General features: G+C 54.9%; 3 protein-coding genes across 3 annotated transcripts; 2 read left to right on the forward strand and 1 right to left on the reverse strand.

Moving 5' to 3' along the window:
• Positions 1-929: 929 nt before the first annotated feature.
• On the reverse strand, positions 930-1330 carry BDP81DRAFT_68284 (uncharacterized protein). The gene has a single exon (XM_060596147.1). The coding sequence runs from the start codon at positions 1278-1280 to the stop codon at positions 1029-1031; it is 252 nt and encodes an 83-aa protein (XP_060442185.1). The 5' UTR covers positions 1281-1330; the 3' UTR covers positions 930-1028.
• Positions 1331-8120: 6790 nt separating this feature from the next.
• On the forward strand, positions 8121-8964 carry BDP81DRAFT_68323 (uncharacterized protein). Its single transcript, XM_060596148.1, has one exon. The coding sequence runs from the start codon at positions 8153-8155 to the stop codon at positions 8672-8674; it is 522 nt and encodes a 173-aa protein (XP_060442186.1). The 5' UTR covers positions 8121-8152; the 3' UTR covers positions 8675-8964.
• A 695-nt stretch (positions 8965-9659) lies between these two features.
• On the forward strand, positions 9660-11250 carry BDP81DRAFT_326143 (aminopeptidase I zinc metalloprotease; the record flags this gene model as incomplete). The annotated part of the gene is made up of 2 exons (XM_060585038.1): positions 9660-9717; positions 9809-11250. 2 exons carry the CDS (start codon positions 9660-9662, stop codon positions 11248-11250), a joined length of 1500 nt encoding a protein of 499 aa, XP_060442187.1.
• Positions 11251-11771: the final 521 nt, after the last annotated feature.

The raw sequence follows: 11771 nt of genomic DNA on the forward strand, positions 1-11771 counted from the left end.
ATCTTGGTGATCTCAGGGTGCAGATAGATGATCCGTCTCGTCGTTCTTCGAGTCACACATTACTCATTGCAGAGAAGGCAGCCAAATTCCCCATACCCTCCCCCTCTCACTCTCACTCTCTCATTTGTGACTAACTTTCCCACCATGATCGATCGGGATCCGGCCAGGCCCTGGGACCATGATGGTCCATGTTGGGTTTCCTCGACGACGGTCCGTACCCTCATTCCTCCATCTGGGGACTCTGGGGTTGGCGCAGGCCGTGCATCTCACCACGCACTGCATCTGAGAGTGGTTTTCCCAACCCAAGAACTTTGACGAAGCGACACAATCAGAGCAGGCCCGGGTGAACAGGGTCAGTGTTTGGATATTTGGAGGGAAAAGTAAAGGGACCTCAAAGGCAACGGTTGGCAATCATCTGAACTGGGGACCGGCCATTGGGCCTTGCGCGACGCTTGCTACGAAACCTTGCCAAAATAAGGTGCTTCAGTCTCTCTCAATGCCGCGAGATGAGCACAAGCAAGTGTCACACAAAAGTATGAGAGATTGCCTGCCTCACCACACTGATCAGTGAGCAAGTCACGCAGTATGAACCCCCGCGATCAGAAGGTGTAGCAGAAATATAAGGTCACTGCTAGGGTTGGGTCGCCTTGTTGGTAACCGTGGATGACTAACAAGCAAGTCGGGTGTTGGTTGGATTTCAGAGAGTCAAGAGTCAGAGGCTCTGAAGCAAGGTATCCGTTCGAATACTCCGTACGAAATAGACCGTAGAGATGGGATAAGGTAAGGTAACAGGGCGGGGGGGAGAAAGTGTAAAGGCTGCCCGTGGACATCAGTCAGAGACCTGAATTAATTAGGTTCTTCTAAACCGGCTCCAACCTAAAAAAGAAAATCAAGGTGTTGGCAGTTTGGGAACATCAAACGGACGAGATCTGCGGTTTTTCTCCTTTGTTTTTTTCTGCCAGTTCTAATCTAGCTGCTTCTACGGTTACTTTTGCGCCCCCGTCGTGGAGTGGCAAGGTGAGGCTACCTTAATTGTGTGGGAGAGATGAGGAAAAAAAATAACAGAGCGAGACTCTGTCCTTGGGAATGGTCAATTTCATTCTGCCAAAAATCATTGTCAGAGACTTTTGAAAAAGATATAAAGGCAGCATCTGTTTGATTGATTGCTCTCTGCATTGGGTACATCCTTCAACTCCATGGAGGATTAGGAACACGATGATGAGAATGGTGAGTAGGTAGGTACCTGAGGTGTAGTTGCAGTTCTCCCATCTGCGCATCATTCGTCCCTAGGATTTCGGATGTACCTCTTGGTGTCCAAGGTACCTTGCCTTGCCGTGCTTGCCTTAGAGAGAATGGCAGCTTGGTCGTTGCAGAGGATCTCCAGCTAAAAAAATCCCAACCCAGAACCAGCAGGAAGGGAAAGTCCCCTCCCCTCCTCTCTCCCCTTCGATTCCATTACCCACACCCCCCTCCCCCCTCTTATTGTCCAAGGTACCTCAGATCACGCCCCTCCTCTTTCTCTCCCGGTCAGGCCCAATCATGATGTGTCTGGGTCTCATTCGGTACTTGCCTAACCTTGCCGGTGACTGATACTTGGCGTGCCGTTGCTTCTGAATGGATGGGGAGAGAATCGTGGATGGGGGGTCAACTGCCTTCCTTACCTTGAGCAAGAAGTTGCAACCTGCGTGGGAGAGAAAGAAGTGTGGTGGCCCGCCCAACCCAACTGCATTCGTGCCTGCCACTCCTGTGTCCAGTGTCCTGAGTCTTGCTTGTGCCTGCCTTTTGTCCTCCAAAATGCTCAGGTCTACTTCGTACTCGCCGCCTTCTGATTACATCACTCTGCGCTGCGAATATGTGGGCAGCAACGGCGAGCAACGGCGACAAGTCATGGTTACACACGCTTCCACTTTCTTCGCGCGACCAACGGCTGGTCTCTTTCTTGTGTTTTGAGGGGTGCTTCTACTATTTCCTCTCCGTTTTCTTTTCTCTTTTTTCCTCTCTTTCGGATTGCCTTGCATCGTCTCCCGGTGTGCGTGAACTACCACCACCAGGATACCAGTAGCGATACCGGCCGCGGATAGATCCTCAACCTTGGGCTTCTCCTACCAGACCAACATCATCACGGGACCAACCAACCAGCCCATCAGCCTAGACATGTTCTCCCGTTTCTCGGCCGTTTTGACACCCGAAAAATCAAGCCTTCTCTCCGTTCGAGCTCCCGGTTGACTGTCAGACCGTTGAGCAGAAGAAGACCGTGACTGGTTGAACCGCGCGCAATAAGGTTACGTCCCTAGACTCGTCTCGTTCCAGCCGCGTCAAGCTGCACATACTATCGGTGTAGCTCCGTCCTCGACTCAACCACCACTTCCACCACCACCACCACCAGCTTTCTTTCTTCCGGATCCGAATCTGGCACATGGCCCCCGTCCCTGACTAAGAAACAGGTTCCAACTCGTCACCCTATTCGCAATCGTGGTCTTCCGCCTTCGACTGCATGTATGGAGTGTGAGGCCGTTTGCTGGACTGATGGACTGGCTACCAGCACACTCTTGTTATCGAGACCGCCAAACAGCTCTCATCTTCACCAACGCACAGGATCAAGAGACTCTCTCTAACCAAGTCTCGGCCACGCAGCTCATCTCATCCGCCTCGGCCGTGGGCGAGTAGTCAGCATCATAGCTGCAGGGTGGGAAGTGAAGGACAGCTGACGGACCAGCTTTCGGAGGGGGCTCTCCTTCTGCCAAACAATCGTCCGGCCATGTCAGAAAAGCAAAGCGTCTCCCGCTGCGCTTGGCTCCTTTTGCGGCCCTCGACTCCAGACCAACCCACCCCGTCCCTCTTCTAGTCCTTGGGCCATGCCACCTATACTGCTTCTTTTCCAATGGCTCTGCAGCAGCACCCGGCGTAGGCGTGCCGCAGACCTGCCGCACCTTGTACCAGCTGGCGGCGCTGCACGCCCAAAACGCACTGCACCGAATGACAGATGCTAGGTGATGCTGCAAGAGTCGAGAGGGAGAGACAGATAGGACAAGCAGACAGCCTTCACGCACGCGTAGAGACACAGACGCAGACACATACACATCCAGAGAAGGCTTCATCAGAGTATGCCAGGTGCCCCACTGCCCGCCGCGTAAGGTGCCTTGGCCGCCAAAATAGCATATCTGTTTCAAGTGTGGACGGCCGAGCATACAACGGACGGGGGGGGGGGGGGCTTGACCTTGATCCGTCGGGCCAATCTTTGTTCAACATGTCTCTGTTTTCGCACCGACTTCTCGCCTCGCCCTTGTTGCTACTCGATTTGATGAGCCTGAAGAGAGTCTCCATACTTACAGCTTCTTCGCTGGCCACTCGAAATCTTCCGCAGCTTTGAAGGGCCACCGCTCTATCATCATAGGCCATCGCCATCGCGCATCCCAGTATATGTATGGCCAAGAGCCGTGGCAGAAGGGCAGATTGTCCTCCTGGCTCGCCATGCCGCCAGCCGTCCAACGCCTTCACCAAGTGGCCGCTCGCACTATTTGATGGCGTGGGTGCTCGAACTAGCGACACTCCCGGGGGGGGGGGGGGGGGGGGGGGGGGAGGGGGCGCCGTCAGATGGAAGAGGCGTAGGCTACTTTGTACTGGCGTGCGCGTGGCTGACATCCAGTCTCGGTCAAGTCGATCGCCTCACTAGCACGTCACCCGTCCATTGGCGCTGCATCTTCGGGGTCTTCTCAGCCCAGCAGGGGTCGGCAACACCATCAGCCAGATCCTTGATCCGGTAAACAGCTCCAATGGTGCGAGGCAGCTGGTGTGCGTACCAAAGCTGCGCTGAATCTGGGGGGGGGGGTTTTTTTTTTTTTTTTTTTCGTATTCTACGCTTCAATTAGATATGGCAGTCGTCGAACAAACCTCGTCTCTAGCTGGCGCAGTTCAGGGAGATACATACGAGCTATTTTTCGTCCGGGTCCAGCTCGGAGGATTGACTAGTGTTCTGAACATCTGGTGTCGACGTTCGTGCCAACGTTGAATCGATACTTCGCATTATTGGCCCGTGTCTGGAACGATCACCGTCAGGGTTCTCATCGGCATTGCAGAGTGCTATCGAAACCATGAGTTGAATACTGTCGCATCAACCAGTTTCTTCAACTTGGTATGACGATATCTTTCTCACAGTTGAAGAATCCATTCGGATTCTTAAAGAACTGCAATCAAATCGGCAAGGGAACGTGTCCGCGGTCAGCCGTCTGTATCTGGTTCAAAGCCTTACGCCTTGGGCCACCCCGCTTCCCCAGCCAAAGTGGCTGACAAGCAGACAGCGTCGCGCATATGGAGAAACGAGGCAGCACTGTTGTGAAAGCTGCTGAACAACACGAAGTAATACATAAATACCGTGCAGCGAAGGCAGCGAGGCTAGCAACCGACTACACGACGCCGCATCAGCTCGAGATTCCCTGACACGCCTGGTTGCTAAGCGATAGAGAGAAAGGAGCACACTCGAGATCATGCTCTATGAAGGACGCTGCGCAGGGATCGCCGCCGGGCTTGAACGATGTTGTCTATCACTCCAAGGCAGAGTACACAGTACAGAGAGAGTTGGCGACGGTACCTGCATTGCGACGAACGCTGGGCTGTCACGCTGTGAGACGATATCTCTTTCCATCGATGGAAGGCCATCTAAGGGGAAAAAAAGCAGACGAAACAAGTTCGAACAAGGTCAACGCAGCACGGTTGTAAAGCAACCCACCTTCCAACCTTCTGCCCGCCGTTGTGCTCCCACGCGGTAATCCCAGGCGTAATAGAGCGAGTCCCTCATTCACCTCCGCATTCTATCTCAGAATACCTTTTCCCCCTTCTGGTCTTGGTGATCTAGATGGCACCGTTGCTGTTGTGCGCTCGGGGTCGTGGGATTGCCACCGTGCTCTCCTCCACATTTGCATGTGTGCTGCCTTTAGGAGCAGGGCCTTTGACATGAGATACACGTTGGAATGGACGAAAGCAGCGACTTGGTATGGGCTTAGAGTTTGCGCTTTCGTTCCCGCTTGAACGGCACGGGCGAGGGTCATGCAGCTAACGAACTCGAGCACAAACTCTGCACCTCTGTCGCCGCCTCCAATCTTTTCTCTCTTCAAGGTCGAAACGATGCTCTAACCCGGGACCTTGAGGGCAATGTGAAGCGTCCTGGCGTGTCTGGGCAGGATTTGGGATGCCAACAGCCCACTTCCCTTGGACGATCTGCGGGTCCCCTCCAAAGTTTCGAACTGCCAGTGCGGGAACTAGCTACGCACAGAAACCAGTTGATATGACGGTCAAGAAGACTCAGCAGCAGGAAAGAAACAAAAACAAGCAACCAGTCAACGTCGATCGACCTCTGCGGCCAAAATGAGGGGGCTCCATCGGAGGCGATGATGGTGTGAGTTTGGACTTTGTCATACCGGGCAGAGAGGCTCGATTGGCAAGGGAATGGCGTCACCAAAGACACCACCCGTATCTGACGACACACACCCCCCGGCTAGGATCGATGGGCATCGGGGACGAATGTGGCTATTTGCCATCGCACCATCTCACTCAGCCAAGGATACAAACGCATCGCGCACTACATTTGACAGCGGTCAAAAGAGCCGCGAGTCTCTACTTGCGTGCTTACATGGCGACAGCTCGCAAGTTGCAACTGCTGGAGAGTCTAGACAAAGGAAACGGTGCGCAACAGACGGCAGCTCTTTTGATACAGTCGAAGATGTCTGATCGTCGCACTCAAATCGACGACCCGGGAAGGGCAAGGGGGCCAGACCCCCCTGCCCCTTGTGGTGGGTCGGGAAAATGCTCGAGTCCCGGAGCCAGCTCCCCCATCTCATCGTGTGTGGGCATCCCATGCCATGAGCCTCCGTCACGCATCGCGACATGAAGCTGGCGCTTGCGTGTGTCAAATATGCCACCACCAAAGCACCACCAGAATAAGAACGGCCAGAGACACCTGCCGCCAGCCTTTCCTTTTATCAAAATGGAGCTTCATCACTCTTGTGTTGCGCAGGGGACATCGAGGAAGTGAGCATTCATGCCCCTGAGGATCTTACTGGAAGGTGACGGAAGCGTATGCGTGTCGCTGGGACGAGTGTCCATAGCGCGACAAGGCCAACCCCTGGTCAAAGGGACCGCCCCAAAGAACGAACAATGATTGGCTTTCGAACTCGGTAGGCGGCACCTACTGGGCGAGGTGTGCGTCTTCGTCTCATTTGGTCCGTCTCTCTTCTTCCTCTCCAGTCCCTTTTTTCTGCCCAGCAAAAGACGGTGGCTTGAGATTACCACCGGGCCTTGGAGGAGGCCGTTCTTTGGCTCATTCGGGTCGCAGTCCAGCCCGTGGCGAAAAAAGAAAAAAAAAAGAACCAGTTGACAGCAAACTGCAAACGGTTGCCAGCTGATAATCGAATGTGTATACTGGAAGAGTCGGATGGGATGTCAGGTCAGCGCATCTTACATTGGGCGATGCGATGCGGCGATGCAGATTTCTGCCCTGCCTCGCAACTAATCTGGATACCGGGCCAGGCGAAGGACTCGACTGCCTATCTTTTCTTAGATTCCGATGCCCTTCCAGAAGGAGTGAAGAAGAGGCGGCAAACGCTACCGCGGTACGGATAGAGGCCACCTTGAGTGCGGTTCTCTACTCTCCACCAAATCCGCGACATCAGCATGCGCGCCGACGTGCGATAACTACGAAGTACTTTGGCTGGGTGTTCTCGTTCAGCCTCCATCGGACTTGGAAAGCACAATGCATGGCTGGCTGACAGTCACCTTTCCGACAAAGGATATCACTTTGAGAAACACGATGGGCATTTCCAGAACACATACCTACGCAGTTGGCAGCCACAGCCCAGTTTCCGGACAAAGTTGTCTGATGGGCGCACATCGTTCGCTGACTGACCACCTGCTCGATAAATACTCTGCTGATCCGAAGGGACCTGGCATCTGCTCTGTGCAAAAAGAAAGGGCAGCTTGTCAAACCCGGGTCCGCGTTGGTCATGGAGTACCCCTGCTCGTTAGTTTTGACCTTAGCAGGGGTCTGGGGCGGGCTGCGGGCAGCAGAGCGCGGTGGTGGTCGACCGTCGACGTTGCTGCAGGACTTGAGAGTCTTGGACTCTGGTGAGGACAGACTGACAGAGCAGCCGACTGGAGGTCTCGTGGCGTGCGATTTACTCTACGGATACACTACGGCTACACGACCTCTTACACATCGTCTGTACCTTGGACGGAGATCGAAGGTGTCCGCATAACTCCTACACGAATAGGGTACTTATATCAGCTTCGCCATACTAGCAAAAACTGCCTGGCAGGCAGCAAAGGCTCAGGGGGGCCAAAAAGCTGCCTCCGTGCTCCCGTTGGCAGCCAGAGAGGCGCGAGAGGCTAGAGATCTTTTATCTTTTTTGGCGAGATGAAGATTGAACAACCCTGGGAGCCTGTCATTCTACAACACATACTGTGTTAATGTGTATCCATACGGGATACCAGAGCAGCAGCAGCTCTTCTCATATCGACCTAGTCCGCCTGGCTTAGGAATGGAAAGGTGGGGAGGAAGCACAGACAAGCGCCTGCAAGGCATCCCAAAAGGGTACCACGCCAATGAGCTTGGCTCTCCCGACCGGTACGGAGCTCAGAGTGGTCCAAGTCTTTTTTGCTGGTGAGAATTGCTTGTGTGGCAGGCGTTGGGAAATGGGAGGAAGTGGAGGGAAGGACCGGTGACAAGTTTCACCATGGTGCTATGAGCCATCTGGTGTTTGCCCTGGCAGCCTTCTCTCTCTCCTCTTCTCGTTGCTGTTCTTCTTCTGACTTGAATGGGCTGTGTGGCTTTTTCGACTCCTTTCGTTTCTTGTTGTTTGGAGAAACAGCACCACCACCACCACCAGCAGGAGGGGCACTGAGACACAATGGAGAGAGAGCGTGTGAGAGACGGACGGGAAAGCATGATCGGCTTGTTTGATGGGTGCCAAACTGTGTGTCCCCATCATCCCGTCCATGAGTCCTGCAAAGGCGCTGCTGGGACAGTCAGTCAGTCAATCGGTCAGTCAGTCTAGCTGGCTGTGGCTTGTGTTCAAGGAAGTCCCTGGGATCTGCAGAGCTGGGGGGGGGGGGGGGGGGGGTCAATTCCGTATCTGTCGTGCTGCAACGCCAGGTATCGAACATGGTTGCATGGGTTTTTGCAGTCGTCGACTTTGCCGCCACTCTGTACGGGTTCGGGTGCCTTGCCTTGCCTTGCCTTGCCTTGCCTTGCCTTGTCCTTCTTCTTCTTTTTTCCCCCTTAAACCTGGACTGGGTGCTTCTTCCTTTTTTCCCCCTGTCGTCCTGTCCTTCTCTTTCTTCTTTCCCTGCTTTTTGTTACTGGGTAGGCAAAGTCTCCTATATACAGGCCACTGAGTTTCCTCCACTGTCGCTGTCGCTGCCAGGCCAGGGGCAAGGACCTTTGGCCTACTACGGAGTACCTATCTATTCACCTAGTGAAGAGCAGACGAGGGCCCCCATTGTGGGCAGCGGGCCACTGAGCATTTTTTTGTTGTCAACTGTAGGCGGGATAGTGCAGTCTGTCCCAGCCGAGCCGAGGTTTGGTAGCACTTTTGCGCATTTTGCGATGGGAAGTGTTTATGCTCGAGATTTATGCTTGTGTGTGTGTGTGTGTGTGTGTGTGCGTGTGCCGGTTGTGTATTGATCCGTACGAGAGGAAGAAGACGAGGGAGAAGGAGAGATAGAAAGAGAGGGCGCGCGTCAAGTCGCGCACAGAGACCACCATCGGAAGCCCTCTTGCTTCTGCTCTCCATCGACACATCCTTCTTTTTTAATCCGAACGAATATCTACTCAACCCAACTTGCATCACGGGAGTTTTGTCTTTGGTGGCGTATGCAATCAACAAGAAAGGTGATGGATGCTGAACCTGACCAGACCCGACCGACACCTTTGGCTTTGCCTTGCCTCTGCCTTGAGCTTGAGGCGCCTTAGCCCGGCTGCGCCAGTACATTAGACTTACCTTGCCTTACATACAGACTCACGGGATGGACGGTAGGTTGAAGTGAGGCACCTCATGTATAGATACATGGTACTGGCGGTGGTTGAAGCCTTTTGATAAGTATGGGTACGTATCTCTGCTTTTGCCGGTCTTCGACGGATCATTCCAACCTAAGCTAAGTCTTTGGGGGACCACCACCACCACTACCACCACGGCCACCACCCACCGATCTCCCATGGGCCATCAACCTAGGTAAGGTAACGCTCAGAAGCCGGTGGTGCACACGCTCCACCCTACCTACATGCCTACCTAACGCACCTGGGTCCCTCCCATTCCTTTTCGGCAGGTGAAGCAGATAATCCCAGCTTTCGGCGCCGGATCAACGTCGGGTTACCTTTTGACGACATGCGACCTGATAGCCACCCCTCGTGACCTTTCCTTACAACTGAACGAATCCGCGAGACAGAAACAGAGAGAGAGAGAGAGAAGCAACGTCTGTGATATTCTCCCAGTTGCAATTGCAGAGCTTCCTATCTGTTCATCTAGCACCCCTAGATGCTATCGGCTACGACCTTCTTGTGCCGAGCTTCTGCCAGATCAATCAAGAACCCCGCCATCCCAACCGTCACCGTCACCGTCCTTCGACGACCCCTCCAGACCCGAGCTCGATTCTCGACGTCCACCAGCACAATGGCTCCTCCCGCTGCCGCCCTCGACTTTGTCGACTTTGTCAACGCCTCTCCTACTCGTAAGCACAATTGACAATTTGTTTACGCGGCGAACGTCGTTTTGTCTTGCAAGGTACCCTAGCTGACTGTGTCCCTCCCCCCAACCCGCAGCCTACCACGCCTGCGCGACCGCCGCCGCCCGCCTCGAAAAGGCCGGCTTCACGAAGATCAAGGAGCGCGACTCGTGGAACTCTGCGCTGCGACCGGGCGGGAAATACTACCTCACCCGCAATGGCTCGTCCATCGTTGCCTTCGCCATCGGCAAGAAGTGGAAGCCCGGTAACCCGGTAGCCATGATTGGCGCCCACACCGACTCCCCGACCCTGCGCATCAAGCCCGTCTCCAAGAAGAGCAACGTCGGCTTCATGCAGGTCGGCGTCGAGACCTACGGCGGCGGTATCTGGCACAGCTGGTTCGACCGCGACCTCAGCATCGCGGGACGCGTCCTCGTCAAGGACGCCGAGGGCAACTTTGTCCAGAAGCTGATCAAGGTCGACAAGCCGCTGCTGCGCATCCCGACGCTGGCTATTCACCTCGACCGGAGCTCTACGTTTGACCCGAACAAGGAGAATGAGCTGTTCCCCATTGCCGGATTGGCCACGGCGGAGCTGAACAAGGGGAGCGCCATCCCCGCGCGTACTGCTACTGCTGAGGGCGGCGACGAGGCCGAGGAGGATTTCAAGCCGCTCAAGGCCATGACGGAGCGTCACCACCCTCACATTCTCGACGTCATTGCCTCCCACGCCGAAGTCGAGCCCGAGGCCGTCATCGACTTTGAGCTCGTCCTCTACGACGTGCAAAAGTCCTGCCTCGGCGGCCTCAACGACGAGTTCATCTTCTCGGCCCGCCTCGACAACCTCAACATGACGTACTGCTCCATCGAGGGCCTCATCGCCTCGGTCCGCGCCGCCGACGTCCTCGAAAACGACACCACCATCCGCCTCGTCACCTGCTTCGACCACGAGGAAATCGGCTCCACTTCCGCCCACGGCGCCAACTCGAACCTCCTCCCCGCCGTCCTGCGCCGTCTCGCCTCCCTCCCGGGCAGCCGCGACACGGCCTCGGACGGGTCCTACGTGGCCGTATCCTCCCACGACGGAGGGGACTACGAGTCGACGGCCTACGAGCAGACGCTCTCGCGCTCCTTCCTCGTGTCGGCCGACATGGCGCACTCGGTGCACCCCAACTACGCGGGTAAATACGAGTCCTCGCACCAGCCGGCCATGAACGGCGGCACCGTCATCAAGGTCAACGCCAACCAGCGGTACGCGACCAACTCGCCCGGCATCGTGCTGCTGCAGGAGTGCGCGCGCCTCGCGGGCGTTCCGCTGCAGTTGTTTGTCGTGCGCAACGACTCGCCGTGCGGGAGCACGATTGGTCCCATGCTCAGCGCCAAGCTTGGCGTGAGGACGCTGGATCTGGGGAACCCGCAGTTGAGTATGCATTCTATTCGCGAGACGGGCGGTAGCGCGGATGTGGAGCATGCGATTAAGTTGTTTGAGAGCTTTTATGAGCGGTTTGGGGAGTTGGAGGAGAAGATTCTTATTGATTAAGGTCCCCCCCCCCCGTTTTGGTATTTGACTTGGCTTTTGACGAAATGGGTGTAGTTGTAGTAGCGGATTGCCTTGGAGTTGTTTGGGTGATTGAAGGAAAATACAAATGTTAATCGAGTAAACATCATCATCTTACCGGCGCGGGAACTGTGGTTATGTGAGAGATGTGAAAGTGATTGTTGTGTGTGAAAGACGAGTGAGAGATTTGGTTGTGTTTGCGTGTTGCATTTGGGAAAGGTGATTGAGATGAATGGAGGAAAGAGATAGGTGGCTGGCTGAGGTAGTCGTTCCTTCCTCTTTCCACCTCATCTATAGATCTGATTCAACCCTGGCGGGATTACCTACGCTTCAGTGCTGGCCTCCGTTTACTATTCTTGTCGACTACCTCCTCTGCGAAATCTTTCCAGTGAGTTCTCCTTTTGAAATCAAGGATAACTTCACCTGGCAGACTGACTAACGACGTCCCTCGATCACGGTATTCAAAGAGACCACTCCTCCTCTCCTCTTCTTTTCATCTCCCA

This window comes from Colletotrichum phormii, assembly GCF_030913505.1.
Source record: "Colletotrichum phormii strain CBS 102054 chromosome Unknown BDP81scaffold_17, whole genome shotgun sequence".
In the NCBI taxonomy this organism is placed as follows: domain Eukaryota; kingdom Fungi; phylum Ascomycota; class Sordariomycetes; order Glomerellales; family Glomerellaceae; genus Colletotrichum; species Colletotrichum phormii.